Source organism: Megascapheus bottae, chromosome 32 (assembly GCF_031878675.1).
Source record: "Megascapheus bottae isolate mThoBot1 chromosome 32, mThoBot2.hap1, whole genome shotgun sequence".
Lineage (NCBI taxonomy): Eukaryota > Metazoa > Chordata > Mammalia > Rodentia > Geomyidae > Megascapheus > Megascapheus bottae.
Genome location: NC_143540.1, coordinates 8388497 through 8406870, shown reverse-complemented (window position 1 = coordinate 8406870; position 18374 = coordinate 8388497). Strand labels below are relative to the sequence as shown.

The window sequence follows — 18374 nt, the reverse complement described above, 5'->3', positions numbered from 1 at the left end:
AGCCCAGGACTGGCCAAATAAAAACCAAACAAACAAAAAACTAGGTAGCTGGAAATTGGTGGCTCATGCCTGTAATCCTAGCTACTCAGGAGGCTGAGATCTGAGGATTGCAGTTCTAAGCCAGTCTGGGCACAAAAGTCCAAATCAGAAGTGGCACTGTGGCTCAAGTGGTTGAGTGCTAAACTTATTAAGCTGAAGAGCTCAGGGCTAGCCAGGCCTAGAGTTCAAGCCCCATGACTGACAAAAACAAAAAAAAAACAAAAATAATCCATGTTTTCTTTTTCACCAATGATGACTTTTGTGCGTGTCCTTTTTCTTTGTTTCTTGCAGAGGAACAGGAATAAGCTGTAGCAAGCATTCTTACAGCTATACAAGACTAAAGAATCGGAGGAAAATTCTTCACACAACTGACTGTTGAGGACAGACTCACAATATATAGCTCAGAAAAAAAGAAACTATGTTCACGGTTCAAGCAATAATAGCAAAAAGATTATCTTTTAAAAAGAGAAAGAGAGAGCACAAGAACTGAGCCACCATCCCTATCTCCTTACCTTTGTTTTCTTCTCTGGACTTGGTGGGAGTTCCTTATTTGGGGGGGTTGTGATGTCATTTCCAGTCACACTCACAGCAACCTTTCCTTCTTCTGGCCTAGCTAGTCCTAAAGGCGAGAGCAGGAATTAGTCTCAACAAATGTGTCTTATACACATTTTGAACATGCAAGGCTCAGCAGAGGCGGACTACGAACAAGCATTTCGTTAGGGGAAAAAAACCAACCAACAATTCCATGCTGCTAAATAAAATGTGGACCAAAAAAAAAAAAAAAGACTCAAGTTTTTCTCATTGCGATGGGAAGAAGATTTTAGATTGCTGAGAGTCAGGGAACTGGGCTCAGCTGTCACACAGTCTTAAATGAGATTTGCACTAGAACAGGTGGAAAGAAATAGCCCTTAAAGCTCGCTTTCCCCTTCCCTTGAGACCAATCAAAGAGGTTCTGTCACCCAATCACTAGCTTCCGGACCACATCAGGGAGACAAAAACCTCTTCTACCAGTCTTTTGGAACAAATGTTGCTGAGAGATGGGGTACGAGCCAGACATCATCCAATGTCCTTTTCTTACTTCCTTTCCCTGTAAAGAACTACTTTATGGAGAATGCAAGCCTAACCTGCTCTAGTTCTAGCAGTGACCCAGATTTCCAACAAGGCTGAGATGTGTGGAACCCCTGAGCCAGAAATATAGACGCATACACGGCTTTGTGTTGAGGGGGCTACTGCATATTTCAATAAAACTAGAGGATTACTAATTTCTTTTCTTTGCCAGTCCTGGGGCTTAAAGTCAGGGTCTGAGCACTGTCCTGGGGTTTTCTCAAGGCTAGAGCTCTACCACTTGAGCCACAGCACTACTTCTGAATCTTTCTATGTATGTAGTACCAAGGAATCGAACCGGGGTCTTTGTGCATATTAGGCAAGCACTTACCAATAGGCCAAACTCCTGGCCCAGGATTACTAATTTCTAACTGACATAAAATCCAGTCACAAAATGTGACTATAAATAAAAATACAACTAAAAAATCAAATTTTGCAAAATAGTTGAACTTCAACGATAGATCATAGAAAATTACTGCTCCATATCAATAATTCTTACACGACCAACAATGTGTGAGAAGAAAATAAGAGTATCTCTTAAAAAGGTGTCTAATCCTAGGAGTGAGAAAAGAAAATTAAAAGGAAATTGAAAAGCTATTTTTAATAACACTGCCAAAGTCCTAATATGTGAAAATAACCACAGCAGGTAGAGATGAACACACATTGTTAGAAGGTACATACATAATCTGGGTCTCTGCCTTGCTGCCAACCTTAGGGGAAAATGTGAAGTCTTTCCACTGTTGTTGAGGTTGTTGACTGTTGTCCTTGAGTAAGGACCTTGCTCTGTAACCCAGGCTAGCCTTGAACTTGCCATCCTCCTGCCTCTACCTGACCAGTACTGGGATTAGAGATGTGATGTTTCACTCTACCTGGCCTAATACACATGTACACATATGTAAATGTATATGATAAATCTGAGCTCCTGTGAACACATTTTCTGTTATTTGCAAACAGGTACCTTTTTTTCAAGGGAGGGGGAAGTAGCATTGGTTCTGAGACTTGAATTCAGGGTCTGGGTACCATCTCTGAGATCTTTTGCAACGCTTCTGGTCTACAGCTTAAGCCACAACTCCAGTTTCAGCTTTATGGTAGTGAACTGGAGTCTCATGGACTTTCCCCCTCAAGCTGCCCTCAGACTATGATCCTCAGATCTCTGTCTCCTGAACATCTAGGATTACAGGGTTGAGCCACTGGCACCTGGCACAATAAAGCACCATTGTTCTTTTACCTAATGTAAACTACTTAAGCTTCCATCATATGTTAGGTGCATTCTACTGTGCTGTGAGGCACACCAGCTTTCCTAAGGCCAGTTCAAAGGTACCTACTTCTCCCAGGAAGGTTTCATGAGGCAGTGTGCCACCCTACAAGTAATTCCAGCAACTGGAGATGTAAGAGACTGAGAGAATCAGGATTCAAAGCTCAACCCAGACAAAAGTTACTGAAATGCCATCTGAATAAGTAAGCTAGATATATTGATGTATGTACGCCTGTAATCCTAGCTATTCAGCAATTATAAGGTAGGACAGGACTGGGTAAAAACATGAACCCTACCTAATGTATATCTATCTATATACATATCTATATATACGTATATATGCAAAAGGAATCGGAGGCATGGCTCCAGCAATACAACACGAGTTCAAGCTCTAATATTACATAGGTGAGACAGGTAGACAGTGTCTCATGATTCACAACTCTCTTACTACCTCAATCCCTAACCTAGAGGGTAAGTTGCTTGAGGTCAAAGCTAAAATTTCCAGGTTTTTTCCTTTTTCTTTTTTTTTGGGGGGGAGGAGCGGGGACCAGTCCTGGGGACTGAACTCAGGGCCTGAGCAATGTCCTTGTCCTTGGCCTTTCCTCAAGGCTAGGGCTATACCAATTGAGCCACAGCATCACTTCTGGCTTTTCTCTGTATGTGGTACCGAGGAATCGAACCCGGGTCTTTGTGCATTCTAGGCATGCACTCTACAACTAGGCCAAACTCCTGACCCATACATTTCCAGATTCTGGCAAGCCGCAGGTACGTCAAGTAAGAATTTGTACAGTCTACAGATAAAGGCAATAAGTGGACTTATCATTTGGAAATTTTGTCTGTCAACACAATACAGTGTGAACTAGGATGAACTTGTTTAAGTCTTCATGGGTCCTGCCAAACAATCTAGTTGAGCTCAGTAGTATAGGAGTATAATCTAGGATGGTGAGTTCTAAGACCAGCCAGGGCAATTTAGAGCCTGTCACAACATAAAATGGGTCTGGGATACAAGACTTACCTAGCACGTGTGAGGCTCTATGATTCCCAGTATCTCAACGAAAAAAACAAAAACAAAAACACTCAAAGATCTTGGGCTGGGAATGTGGCTTAATGGTAGAGTGCTTGCCTAGTGTGTATGAAATCCTGGATTTGATTCCTCAGTACCACATACACAGAAAAAGCTGGAAGTGGCTCTGTGGCTCAATTGGTAGACTACTAGCCTTAAGCATACAAAGAAGCTCAGGGACAATGCCCAGGGCTCTGAGTTCAAGCCCCAGGACTGGAAAAGAAATAGTAATAGGGGGGAGGGAAATGGGTACCAAGACATGTGAAAGGGTATCAATGTATGTGAATTAATGCATCTTCTATCTGGCAAATATCATGTAACCCTTTTACTAATTACAATAAAAAAATGCAAAAAAAAAAAAAGAAATAGTAATAATGATAATAATAATAATAATGTATTCACCCATTACTGGATAGAGTACATGATCTGGGTATCAACTGAAAGGTTAACAAAATCCTATCCACAAGAAGCTTACAGCTTTGCCACAGCATGAAGTGCATAACAGCACAAGACACCTGAACTCTTATGATCCTGAAGTCCTAAGACACAACAGAAATGTGAAGCCTGTCTATTTCCATTGACAAGAAACGAATCTGGTGAGCGCTAGTGGCTCACACCTGTCATCCTAGCTACTCAGTAGGCTGAGACCTGAGGACCTCGGTTCAAAGACAGCCCAGGCAAAAAGTCTATGAGACTTATGGCTAATGAACCACCAGAAAACCAGAAGGGGCACTGTGGCTCAAGTGATAAGAGTGCTAGCCTTGAGTTCAAGAGTTCAAGGACAGTGCCTATGCCCAGAGTTCAAGCCCCACAACTGACACACATACATGTGTGTGCGCACACACATACACACGCACACATAAAAAAACAAACAAACAAACAAAAAAACCCTGCCTATTTCCAAGGCTCTTGGCTCCCCTTACTACATACTTAGAAAAGCACTTTTTTTTATTTTTCAGAGGAAAAAAAAAAAAAGCAAAACATTCCATAAAAATGTAATGCAAGGAAAGGAGGTAACAGATGCCTGGAAACTATTTTTTCTTTTTTAAATAAACTAAGCACATTTTAAATCTCCAATACAGGAGCTTGTGAATCACAGTCCTTTGTGTTCAAATTCCACTGAGAACAAACAGCTTTTTTTAAACCACCAACAATGCCAATGGTAGGGGGTGGTGAGAAGGGAGAGAAAGGGGGAGAGAGGAGGCAGGAAGAGACACACAAGGCAGTCACAAAGACCACAGCATTTAGCAGTTTATTTGGTTTTAAACTCTCCTCTGCTTTCCCTTTTTTCTCCCTTTTCTCCACAAATCCTCTTCAATACACAATAAAGGTGAAAACTAGCAGGCAAGATTGGGTCCCACATGAATAGGAAACGCAGATTAAATAGCCAGCTCTAAAAGGCTCCTTTTCAGCTTCAACAAAACTACAAGGGAATACAGAGCTTCCACCCAGGCCCCGGGGGGCCACAGACTTAATGAAAGCAGCTTAGTGCTGATAAACCCATTGTGAATCTACAAAAGTGACCGGTTTGGGGGTTGTTTTGTTTTGTTTCAGCAAGGTGATCAATCATTGATGGTTTGGTTTCCAGTTGAGGAATCATTTTGCTCAAACCAACAGAAAGCAGAGCTGAGGGGAGATGGGGAGAGAAGGAGAGGGAGGGGAGGGGAGGGAGTGGGACAGGGTGACTGGAGGCCAAGGGACTCTCATGTTTAGGACCACCACCTCCTGTCCCCATCTACTGCTAACCCACTGGGGCTGCAGCCTCAGGCCACACTAGGCAAGCAAGCAAGCCCACCCGACATTAGGTTGGGACCCACTGCTGCTGGGTCATCCATCGTCTATCACTTCAGCTCCTTTCTTGCTGTCTGCTTGTTCCCAATGGCAGCAAAATTTAGAGACATACCTTCACGTGGGGTCTCCTCCAGAGGGTTCTGGGTGACAGTGACCTCAATTTCTTTCTTCCCTGCCCCAGCCTTGTGTGTTGGCAGTTTCTCCTCTCCCTGGCACACTGGGGAGGAAGAATCAACTCTTGTCTCACTAACATCTCCCTGTCCTTTTCCCTGGATACTTCCTTCAGGAATCTGTTCGAGCTTCCTGTGGACATATAAGCCAGCACTGCCCCATTCCTTCTCCCCATAGCTGCTGCCACTGTAGCTGAAGTGGGTTGATTCTCCCCCATTCTCGGCCACTGGTTTCTCACAGATCAAAGGAGGTACCCCATTAGTAGACAGCACAAGCAGCTCTTGGGGACACAGCTGCTCCTCAGTCACTGTCAGGGATCGCCTGACAGCAGGTGCTCCCAGCTTTCTGGGCACAGGGCTGGGCATTGGGCCACTGGCCGGAGGCAGCAAGCCACAGGGAAGTTCTTCTCGGGCGAGCGGTTCAGGGTATTTATCTGAGAGGTGGACAGCTGAGGGCACCGAGAGGTGAGAGCATTCAGACAGGGCGCGGCGCATTGCCTTTTTTTGTTGGGGGGCTTGGCCGAGCACAGCCCCCTCCTCAGGAGAAGCCAATTTCTCCAATTCCTCCTGCGGATCCGTGATGCGAGCGCCTTCACTCAAATATTCCTGAGCCAACTCCACCATAGTGACGGGTGGCGTGGTGGCAGTGGGTAGATGCTCGATCGTGGGGGCTGGGTGGGTGACCGCCACCAGAGGTGGAGACTCCTGGATAAGCTGTCCAGAGTGGACATTCCCCTCCCCAGGTGCAATCACCAGACAGCCGGGGGTGAAGCCATTCTCCTTTCCTGGAGTTGAGCCCTGAGCTAGTGGATGAAAGTTGGGGTTCCAAACACTGGTGTTTTGTTCCTTGTCACACGGAGTGGGGGTGTTAGCAACCCCAGGAAAATCCAGATCTGATGGGCTCTGGGTCTCCAGTCCATTCTTTCCCGCCCCCTTCACCTGCACTGTAGTGGCTTTGTTTTCGTCTGGCCCCTCTACAGGTCCCAGATGGAACTCGGCTGTTTTCTGGGGTACAGAGGCCCCCTCTGGGGGATGACAGATATCTGCAAACACATACCTGTTTTCAAGGTGACCAGAGGTGGCCTGATACTCCTTGCCCTGCACCTCAATGCTGAGCTCTTTGTCTCGCTTCGCCTCAAAAAAACACAGCTTACTATGCTCCAGGAAGCTGGCATTCTTCACGAGCCCGTCTTTCGGCTGTCCATCCATGCTGACGTTCAGCCCAATTTCATTTAGTTTGCCTTCGGTCCTCTGCCACTGGAATCCAGCTTGGCCAATTTCTTTAGGGGAGTCCATCTGGCACTCTGCACGCTTGCCCTGACAAAGCTGGCTGTACGCAGCAGTGAGAGAGGCTGGCTGCTTGTCTGCGAGCGACATCGTCTCTTCCACTGCTCTCCAGCTCTTGAGCTCTCTCCCCCCCACCCCTCGCTCCTGGAGCTCTAACACCACCTACGATCAATCGCTTGCACAGAGGTGGCAGTGACATCACAGCAAAGCCCCAGAATTCATGGTAAAAGCCTTCGCCTTTCTCCCAGTCCCCTTTTCTCCTCAAGCAGAAAGGAGCTAAGTGACAGGAAGGAAGAATGAATGAGAAAGGAAAGGAAAGAGAGAAGGGAGGGACGAGGGGAAGGAGGAAGGGAAAAAGGGAGGAAGGTAGGTAGTGGGCAGGCTGCTTTCTGTGACTGATCATTGGAAAATGTAATTTGTTCTTAACCAGTTCCCTGCTTAGACCTGCAATTTAAAATACACTTTGGTGCCAACCTGAGGATAGTAATTATTCTGGCTTTTCATTGATAGTTACACGGGAACCCACACATTCGTGAGTCTGATACTATGCCTACCCTTTCACACTCACCCACTCAAAAACACTGTTTCAAAAATAAAGCAAGACTCATTTGCCAATCCCCAGCTATAACCCCTGAAAGGAAAAGGATTTGAGGAAATTGCTCCAAATTTCACATTACAAAGAAAATACCTTCATGTGATATCAAAATTGCAGGCATTCATTTCTTAAGGGAAGAGTGGGTTGCTGTCATAGCAACTTGTCAAAATCACTTTCAACACAGACTCAAGTGAGGTCCGCAAAGCCCCATGAGAACTCAGCTGGGTAGCTCTCAGTTGCAAAAGAGCTTAATAAAGGGTTCATTTAAAGATATCAATGAATGGGGCTTTGGGGACATGTATTCCACTTATAAAATACATTATTAGACCCTTCTCTAATTATAAAGCAGAGCCTGCTATGCTTTTTACTGCTGTACCTGCTCCCCCTTAGTGTTTTGAAAGAGTTGGGTCCCTCCTTCCTGAGCCAGCCCCCCTTTTCCCAGCCTCCTGATAGCTAAGGGACTGTGCAAACACACTGAGAACAATTCATCCTTTGACCTTAGGAACTTGGGGGGCCAATTTGTGGCTCCAAATTTTTTCCCACACAACCCAGCACAATCTCCCCCCGCCCCCAGCCCTGCCCTGTTTAGTGCTGCATGAACCTTGGCTGCCCCAGGCTTTAAGTATATAAACTGCACGCTGATCTTGAATGAAAGTTTATACTTTAAGGTATGTGATGCTGTACTTTGAACGAAGTTGGTTTTCTGCTGTGAAGACTGCTGTCATTACCTGTACTGACATAGGACATTATAAAATGTTCTCTCGAGGGGCCGGGAGTTTAGCCTAGTGGTAGAGTGCTTGCTTCCCATGCACGAAGGCCTAGGTTCAATTCCTCGGTACCACATACATAGAATAAAGCCAGAAGAGGTGCTGTGGCTCAAGCAGTAGAGCTTGAGCCTTGAGAAAAACCCAAGGACAGTGCTCAGGCCCTGAGCTCAAGCCCAGGACTGGCAAAAAAAAAAAAAAAAATTCTATCGAGAAGCTAAATGAGTGCATTTTTCCAAGAGCAACAAAAGGAAGACTGCAGCACATGTCTGTAGTCCCAGTTACTAAAGAGACTAAGGAGATCACTGGAGCCCAGGAGTTCGAGGCTAGCCTAGGAACATAGGGAGACACAGTCGATAGATTAGGTAGGTGATTAGGGAGGTAGGGAGGTAGGTGATTTGCTGTTTAAAAAGCCATTTGAGGCTACTCAAGAGGCTGAGATCTAAGGATCACTGTTCAAAGCTAGCCAGACCACGAAAGTCTGAGACGCTTACCTCCAATTAACCACTAGAAAACCAGAAGTGGTGCTGTGGCTCAAAGTGGGATAGCACCCAGGCCCAGAGTTCAAGTCCAATGATTGACCAAAAAAAAAAACAGTGGGTTTCCATTTAATCTCTGTCCTGAACTTGAACTGAGTGCCAGATGGACCTCTCTCTCTGCTTGACCGTAAGCACTTGTGGCAAAATACATACCAAAGAACAATGAAGTTTCACTGATGCAGGCGGCTCATGCCTGTCATCCTACTCAGGAGGCTGAGGTCTGAGGATCAGGGTTCAAAGCCAGCCCAGCACAAAGGTATGTGAAACTCATCTCTTAATTAACCACCAAAAAACAGGAAGTGGCACTGTGGCTCAAGGGGTAGGGCAGTAGCCTTGATCTGAAGAGCTCAGGCCCAGAGTTCATACCCCACCAACAACAACAACAAAAAAAAGAGACCAACTAATTTTCTCTAAGAAAACACATAAACCTAATTGCAATCACTGATTAACAGAAAAGCTATAATCTGAGCAATTATCTAAAGAAAATAGCATAGTTCAGTGGAGCAGATTTACTCAGAGAAGCAAATCTTTTATACATTGCCTCTACATTATCTGACCTGATCCTTTCCATTATTACTGCTATCTTCCACACCTCCAAAAAAGATTTTTAAAGCCAAGCACCAGTGGCTCACACCTGTAAATCCTAGCTACTCAAGGAGGCTGAGAACTGAGGCCCAGAACTGAGGCTCATAGTTAGAAACCAGGATGGGCAGAAAAGTCCCTGTAAGCCTCTTTTCTTCAATGAACAACTCCAAAAATGGAGCTGTGGCTCTAAGTGGTAGAGTGCTGACCTTAAGCAAAAGAACTCAGGGACAGCACCCAGGGCCCTGAGGTCAACCCCTACGAACAACAACAACAAAAAAAGACAGAGGTTTGAAGTATCCATGGAGCTAAAGATTTTGAAGTTCCACTAAAGTTTCGCTAAGTCTGATAAAAGTGCATGGATTTCTGTTTACCTGCTCAAAAGTTAATTTCCAAGACTCTTATATCAGACCTTTATTAAAGTCTCTATGAAGGTTTCTGGCCTGGTAGATGTTTCTGGCTTTGCTTGGTGCCTAGAGCCAGTATGTAACCTGTTCAGGCGCTTTGTTTTTGTAGCTCTTGTTTCTGTATGTTCTTTCTTATCAGTTACCAAGGCAACATTACTTTCCAGATGGACCAACTGTTCCCCTGATTGTGTATAGGAAATAATTCTAATAAATTATCATTACAATGAGAGCCAATAATTCTACTAATAGCAACGACTGATGACACTCTATTATATAATATAAGTTGCAGGCTGAGAGTTAAACATGTTTTCTCACCTTTGGTTGTATTATACCATATATGCAAAACTGTTTCAAAAGCATATTCAATTAAATTTAGAAACATTTCTTAGTACATGTTCAATTCAAGAACATAATGGTTCTTTCTCTGATTAATGTTGAAAAGTTGGGACACAGGCAGAATAAAAAAGCTAAAGTTAGTCATCTGTGCTTATAAATGAATATTCTCCTACAACTTTGAAATTCCTGCTTTTTAAACATAGTACTGATCTTTCTGTGGCCTCTTCTCAAAAGAGGGCTGGAACTGTACCTTTTTTTAAACATAGTACTGATCTTTCTGTGGCCTCTTCTCAAAAGAGGGCTGGAACTGTACCTTAGTGGTAGAGTGCTTGCCTAGCATTCTCAGTACCACATACACAGAAAAAGCCAGAAGTAGCTCTGCAGCTCAAGTGGTAGGGTGCTAGCCTTGAGCAAAAAGCAGCTCACATCTGTAATCCTAGCTACTCAGGAGGCTGAAATCTGAGAATCAAGGTTCAAAGCCAGCCCGGGCACAAAATGACCTGAGACTCTTATCTCCAATTAACCACAAGAAAATGGGAAGTGGGGCATGGCTCAAGGGTAGGGTGGTAGCCTTGAGCTAAAGAGCTCTGGGACAGCGCCTCTGCAGAGTTCAAGCCCTATGACTCCACCCCCCCCCCAAAAAAAAGCTCTGGGGGGCTGGGAATGTGGCTTAGAGTGGTTGCCTAGCATGCATGAAACCCTGGGTTCGATTCTTCAGTAGCAAATGAACACAAATTAGAGCCAGGCACCAGAGACTCATGCCTGGAATCCTAGCTACTCAGGAGGCTGAGGTCTGAGGATCACAGCTCAAAGCCAGCCTGGGAGGAAAGTCTATGAGAATCTTATCTTTTTTTTTTTTTTTTCCAGTCCTGGGCTTTGGCTCAGGGCCTGAGCACTGTCCTTGGATTTTCTCAAGGCTAGGGCTCTACCACTTGAGCCACAGCACCACTTCTGGCTTTTTGCTATGTATGTGGTATCGAGGAATCAAACCCGGGTCTTCATGCATGCCAGGCAAGCACTCTACCACTAGGCCAAACTCCCGGCCCCGAAAATCTTATCTTCTTAAGACTAGAAAAAAAGAAAGGGGGCTAGAAGTAGCACTGTGGCTCATGTGGTAGAACGTTAGCCTTGAGCACAAAAGCTCAGAAACATACCTAAGCCCCAGAACCAGCTAAAAAAGAAAAAAATTAGGACAACTTTGGTCAAATAGTTCTGAAAAATGGTGATTTTTTTAAATGTGTGACAACACAAAATCAATATATTTAATTAATATGACAGTAAGAAAAAAAAAGGCGTAAGAAAGAAAGTGGGAGAAAGCAACGATTCCTCGGTACCACATACATAGAAAACAAGCCGGAAATGGTGCTGAGGCTCAAGTGGTAGAGCTCTAGCCTTCAGAAAGTCCAAGGACAGTGCTTAGGCCCAGAGCTCAAGCCCAGGTCTGGCAAAAAAAAAAAAAAAAAAAAAAGACTATCAAATGGGTACTTCTCCAGTTGTAAAATAGTAGCAACTTCTAAGATTACAAATGATTTTCTTTTTCGTCTGCTGAGCATATTTTATTTATGTACTAGGGCCTTGAAGCTGTTAGGATTCTGGGTTTATAAATTACTTCACATTTCTCACCAAGAGAATTTTTCTTGCCATAAACTGACATTCCCAGCTGCTGGGAGACAGTTGATGAGCTCAAGCAAACTGAAGAAAAAGAAACAAAGCCTGAGAGAAAGCATGAGCCTTATAGTTTAAAAATGGCTTTGGTCCCAATTTTAGCCCTACCACACTTCCCTGTCTGTATTACCTTAATCTTGAGAGCCTCCTGTAAAATAGAATCTTTCACAGTTTTATGTATATATCATATATGTATGTATGGGGGAGGGGGGGAGAAATATATATCTTTGGGTAACCAGACATAAAATATCCTCTAGCCAAATGTCAAAGAAATGTTATATCAGTGGAAATGAAGGGTCAGGAAAGATAACATGAACAACTGAAAGTATGGAACATGGATCAGATATCAGCACCTATATAAAGCAAGTGTAGTTGGTCATAAGGGGACATTCTCATTTCCAATCCCATTGCAATGACACCATCCATTCTACTAAGATACAATATACACATGTCGAACTGAAACTCCTTTGTACAACCATTTACAAATTTTTAAAAATTAAAAAGGTAAGTTGTCTGGAAAAAGAGCGTCTAACATGTAAAACTGGTTTCCTCTGAAGAGGGAAAACTGGAAAGGATTTAATAAAGGCAGACATAATTTAGTATAACATCCTTTGTGCCCTGTGTATCTTTTATCCTATTTGAAAACTGATAAAATTATTTTGGACACTTAAAAAAAGGGACATATTGTCTTTAGAGAAATATATACAGAACTTGAACTTAAGAGACTTGAGTTCAAACCCCAGTACTGGGGAAAAAAATAATTTCTTTGGAGACACTGAGCATTTCTTTGGAAAACGAGCTAGGTTTGCAAAACATCACATATCGCTGCACTTCATTTATTTCCTACCTTGATAGGTAGCTAAAAGAAGGAATATGAAACAGAAAGGATGAGAATATCACATGCCAACAGCTATTTTTAGCATCTTTTACTCATACTTCAAATACACACAAAGCACACGCTTTCCCAAAAGAAAAAGATCCATACCATGCAGAAAGCACCAGCGAAGTCTCCTACGAAGACTATTCTTTCTGAATTTCTAAAGTTAGTAACTGCATCATGCAAGCTAGAAAAAAATGATGAAGACCTGGAAATGTAGCTCAGTAGCAGAGCGCACTGTGAGCAACACTCAAGGACCTAAGTTCAATACCCAGCATTAAACAGAAAATAGAAAAATAGTTTCATTCAGATGATCAAAGATTTGAAGAATAGTCTCAAGAAAGCCATGATTAAGCTTGATCTAAAGGCAACAAAGTTTTGGGTTTTTTTCCCCTCCTTAAATATCTTACACAAATAAAACAATGAGAATCCATTCACCCCTATAAACTTTACACAAAAGATAGTAAGAATAGTAATAGGATTGGGCCAGTGGTGTGGCCTAGTGGTAGAGTGATTGCCTAGCATGCATGAAGACCTAGGTTCGATTCCTCAGTATCACATATCCAGAAAAGCCAAAAGTAGCTCTGTGGCTTAAGTGGTGATCACGAGCCTTCAGAAAACTCGAGGACAGTGCTCAGGCCCTGAGATCAAATCCTAGACTGGCAAAAAAAAAAAAAAAAAAAAAAAAGGTGATAGGCTTTCTTTCCGACTTCCCTTAGGTCGAGGTTCTGTGCTGGGGACAAGAAGGCATGCAACCATGTCACCAGCTTCCTCAAGCTGGACACCGACTGGGAAAATTCCACACGGCAGTGATACGTTTCATGCTGACAGACTAACAAGGTTGATTAAAGTCTACATAGAACCACTACACAAGCTTTTTTTTTTTTTTTTTTTAAGCCTTTTTGATGCCACAAGCACACAGCAGGCTCATTACCACTGGACTTGGTTGGCTTAGCTCTCTCTCTCTCCTGGCTTGTAGGCTTTGGCACTGGTGGAGTAAGGCCTCGGGATTTTGTGGGTCTCATGTAGCCTTTCAATGGCTCTGCCATTCTGGTTTTATCTTCCTTCTTTCCTTCACCCAGTATCTTTGGCTCTGATTTTTCGGTCATTTTCGGAGATACCTCAGTGGTGTTCTCTTTGAGCTCTGGGAGTGGGAGAGCCTCGGAAGCAGTCACTAGCACCTGACCCATCTGTCCTGAAGGAGGGACTTCAGGCTGGAGTTGTGTCTGCATGGAACTACATTCCAGTGTTGTGTCTTGGCAAGCCACATTAAGTTCTTTCAATGTTGCCTTTTCACTTTTTTCAGGAAAACCAGTCCTCTCTTCCTCTTTATTCAAACTCTCTGGACTGCTGAAATCTTTATTTTTTACCTTTTGGGCCTCACTGAAGCTAAGCTTTTGTGCTTTGTCAGCCATTAAATCAGGATGTTGAGCTGGAACGGGGCCTTTCTTGTGCTCCTCTCCATTCAGTGGAGATACTGGTAAATCGCTTCTATCTGCAAGTGTCTCTTGCATCCTGACCTCTCCTTGCAGGCTTTGGGCTACTGGAGGCACTCCAGGAATAAAGGGTCCTTTTGCTGGCTCTGCGATTTTCTGTATTGAATGCTTAGTGGCTCCATCATGCACTGACTCTGATTCCCTGACCACACGCCCTTCATTTATCCCCGTTTCATTTTTCCTGGAATCAGCAAGCTCACCTTTACTTTTAGAACACTCATCTCCACGACTATTAACTGGTTCTGCGGGAAAAGTCAGACAAACTCCTTCTGTACTTGTAGAAGGCCCAACAGTAGGGGGCGCCTCCTGCCTTTCTGGCCCTGGGACTCCATCTTTATTGCAGGTCTCCTCTAATAATTGGGAAGTCTGAGCTGGGGCTCTTTCTTGCCCACTCTGTGTGGAAGTGTCTGGTAAATCATCATCTCTGTGTACTACCTCAGCAGTAGGCTTGGGCTGTTTTTCACAGGCTGTAGATTGCAAGGCCTCTAGAGGCACTGACTTATTGACCAGCCCTGCTGGTATTTCTAGACAGGTAAATGTGATATTTCTATTTTCATCTACATAGCCCAGGCCTTCAATTCTGTGATCCCCTGTGGTTTCCATGGGAACGTGTATTTTTGCTGCATCTGTCTTAGTCCCCAGAAAGTGCTTCTTAGGAGAACTATTTTTAACCTCTTTACATGTCCCATCGTTATTCCTTTTATTTGTTTCGTCAGCCACTGCAGTGTGTCTCTCCGTTACATCTATTTTGTTCTCCTGAGTTACTATGGAGGGAACAGATGCTGCCCCCTGGATTTGGTCTGTCCCCTTGATGGCTGGTTCAGGAACAGGAGAATCAATGTTTTCACGTTTCTTGTATACTACTTGCATTGTGGATATATCACATGTATGTGAGAACCCAGGCTCATGCCTTTTTGGAGCAATCAGTCCTAATTCCTCATTTTGATGGGAAATACTACCAGCAACTCCATCCTCCTTGGCTCCAAAGGGAAGGCTGAGAATAACCCCTTGGCCCTCCATTCTAGCAGGCTGAATGGGATAATTACTTTTAGCCTTTTTGTGTTTGCCTTCATGACCCCGCTTTTTAGACTTTTCAGAAATCCAAGGAGTTGACTCTGGGTCTGGCCAAGGACACATTCCTTCCTTGCTCTGATTACTGACACCCACATGTTTAACTGTGGCTTCTCTTTCTGTCCTGGCCTCAGAAGTCGGAGTCAAACTTGACCCATTTTCCAAAGCAATTAATTCCTGAGGGGTGCTTCCCAACTCAGGATCAGCCATCTCCCTTGGCACCCCCATCAATCCTGGCTTGCCCAGGCCAGTGATGGCCCTTGAATGCACCCTCTGCTCCTCTCTCTTATCATCAGTAGTCCTCATTTCAATGTTAGGGACTGGCCTGTGAGCAGCCCGTCCATCCCTCTCATTTCCCAGAAGAAATGGCACCTCGGATTTTGCTCTTCCCTTCCCAGAAGTCACTCTCACTTTTCCAGAACTTCCCTTTCCTTTCCTGCTTTTGCTCTCACCCATCATTCTCTTAAGCGGCTCATCCCCAGGCCCTGCGGCCTGCATTAACCCTGGGTCCTTCGGCTCCGAAGCCAGTATGTTTATTTCTTCTCTTTGCTTAGGAAATGCTTCCTTTGTAACTTTAGCCTCCTGAGTGCCTTCAGGAGACTTTTTCTGATTGACATTCTGCACTTTCATCGTTTCGCTTTCATCCCTTCCTGCTGCTGCACTATGAGCTAATGGATCATTTGCTGGCAAAATGGATACCGTCTTAGGTAGTTGGGTCTTAGGTAGTTCTTTCGCTGCTGTAGGCTTTGAAACTCTATCCTTAACCTCTTGCTCCAAGACAGGAGAGCCATCTTCTTTGGGTTTAATCTTCAAGGGTGTTTCCACTCTGTGTGCACTACCTTCCTCCAGAGGTCCTTTTAAACTAAAAGGATCTACTGTATGACTTGAGTCCACGGGAGTTTTCGGGTGGGATGCAGGCTCAGCTTTGAATTCACTCTGCTTCGGCAATTGCTTAGCCTGTCGCTCTGGTACTGACTTGTTACCTTCGCCCTCTTCCTCTACTCTTGCACTGACAGCCCGTTTTGGAGATCCTTCTGGACGTGAAGCAAGTTTGAGACTCTCTGAGGTCAAGTTTTCGCCCACCTGTTTGGTTACTGAGGAGTCACCTGTGCATTCACTTTGCAGGGTGTCTTTGGGTACAGGCGCATATTCAGAGCCCGCAGTGGGAGGGTGGCTGGGGGAAACACCTGACTTAGGGGGGCCAGCTGCAAAGGGATGACATTTTAGCTCACTGGAATTGTCATTCTCCCAATGGCCTCCACCCCGAGGTTGAGGATATCTCTTTTGCTTTGGTTTCTTTTTCTTCTTCTTCACCATCATTGGCATGTCTTCTACATCCCATCCCTCCCTTTCAGGTTCTTTCTGGGATCCAAGGAAGTCAGCATCAATACTTTGCCTTTGCTTCCCAGGCTCATTATAAGGACCAGAGACCCAACCCAACTCAGAGAAAGGGCAGGGGCCCAGCCTGGGATCAGGAATCTTCCATAGAGGAGAGCCTCCTTGCAGCTCTGAAGGGACCCTGGCAGGCCTGGACCGGACTGCCCGGCGGTCACTGGGTCTGCAAACTGGTTTGCCTGGGGTGAGAGAGGTACCTGAAACACATGAAGTTGGCTAAAATTCCAAGCAATAAACTCCTTGTTACTGTTATATAGTCACCTATATATAATTCATATAGTAGCCTAGTCCATTTTCAGTGATCTACTTTATTCAGAATAATTTTTCATTTTTTTTACCCTAAAACATGTTTCCCTCTTAACTGGGTATATCAACTGTCTTGGGTGAAGATTTTTTTTTTCAAATGTTATTTCAAACATTCTAACCTATAAGCACTTACTCACTATAAATTTTACTTATATATACTTATCATTTTTAGCAGGTACATAGGTATCTACTAAGGTGCCTTCTACAAGATGGCAAACTGTAAAGGCTTGTCTTTTTGTGTGATTTTGAACAAAATTTATTATTCTAAGAATCTATCACCAATATTATACTAATCTTTGCCAAACCAACGAGGCTGATTCTGGGAATCAGACTAGAAGGCCAGACTCATTATTCAAGAACCAGAACATATTACTTTGAAAAGATAAATGTGTTAAGATTTCAATGTTCTGTTTCTAAATGTACTTCCTGAAAGATAAACACATATTCAGTGGGCAGCAAGTTAACAAAAATTTCAACCATTAGGATAAGCATCCTGTGAAAGCATCAAGAAGTACCACAATACAGATCCAAGACCCTGGAAAAAGTGTCAATCAGAGCAAGGCTAATCCAGGTGGAGTACCGGGTGTAGATAATCCTAGTTCTCTGTATGGCAAGGAGAAATGCCAAGTTTAAGGGAAGTTTGCATTAGACTTTGATACTGTCTCTCTCAAACACAAAAACAGAAGAAAAGAAAGGTCTATAATAGCTCCTATTAAATCTCATGCAATGAACTGATTTCAAAAATATTACAATTCCTAAATAACATCATTTTTCTTACCTTTATCCCTCCCAGGGGCCTCTAAAGACTACCTTTACTATGTCAGGTTAATTATAGCTTCTTTGAAAAGAAAATTGTGAGGTGACATCACCCCACAGTATTTACAACATTTACCAGCAGTTAACCAGTGGCTACGTGGTGGCATTTATTATTATTATTATTTGTTTTTTATTCTACAAATCTTGTTTACAGAGCTCGCTTATAGCAAGTTCTCTTTCCCTCCAGGTTATGTAATAAAAACTCAAAGATAAGATCCAAGATTTGAATATACAACGTGCCTCACTATGACCTATTTTATATATAATTAGTATTTAATAAATCTTTACTGACAACATCCAGATGGCAAATGTTTTAATATTCTCTTCTCTAGCCCCTAGCTGGTGTTAGGTAATTTGTGAAGCACTAGGGATTCTAAGTAAAATAAGACAGTGCCTTTGCCTTTCTAATCACAATCAATGAAGAGTGAGCAGAAAATCAGTAGTCATATATGTATAGTTTTATGGCTTATCATCAAAAATGTAATCATAGATTGTCAAACTTTAAGCAGAAAAATATCTTTAGAAGAGTATATCTCCGAGTGATTAATTTAAAGTAGTGGAAGAATCTTGTCACTGAGATTGGCTGTGCATTGTACTACTCCTGCTTTAAACATCCTACTTACACTTGAGTGCTTCAATTACAGGTATGAGCCACTGAAGATCTGATTAAAATGTAGATTTTAATTCTGAAAGTCTGTTCTTGCTCTCTTTGTCTTTCTCCTTCCCTCCTCTCCCCTACCCTAGACTTCTGGTACCAGAGATTGGAAACCCATTGGATGAGATGATGCTGGAGTCAGAGGTCTCAGGAAACTAGGA

The 18374-nt window shown here is 43.5% G+C and overlaps 1 protein-coding gene across 1 annotated transcript in view; it reads right to left on the bottom strand.

The window, feature by feature from the left end:
* The window catches only part of Map4 (microtubule associated protein 4), a 77481-nt gene that overhangs the window by 15554 nt on the left and 43553 nt on the right, over nucleotides 1-18374 (bottom strand). Inside the window, exons 9-11 of the mRNA XM_090323190.1 lie at nucleotides 15741-16615; nucleotides 5365-6871; nucleotides 552-658 (exon numbers count right to left, since the gene is read on the bottom strand). Of these exons, the coding sequence (XP_090179316.1) occupies nucleotides 552-658; nucleotides 5365-6871; nucleotides 15741-16615 (2489 nt within the window). The remainder of the gene's footprint in view (nucleotides 1-551; nucleotides 659-5364; nucleotides 6872-15740; nucleotides 16616-18374) is intronic.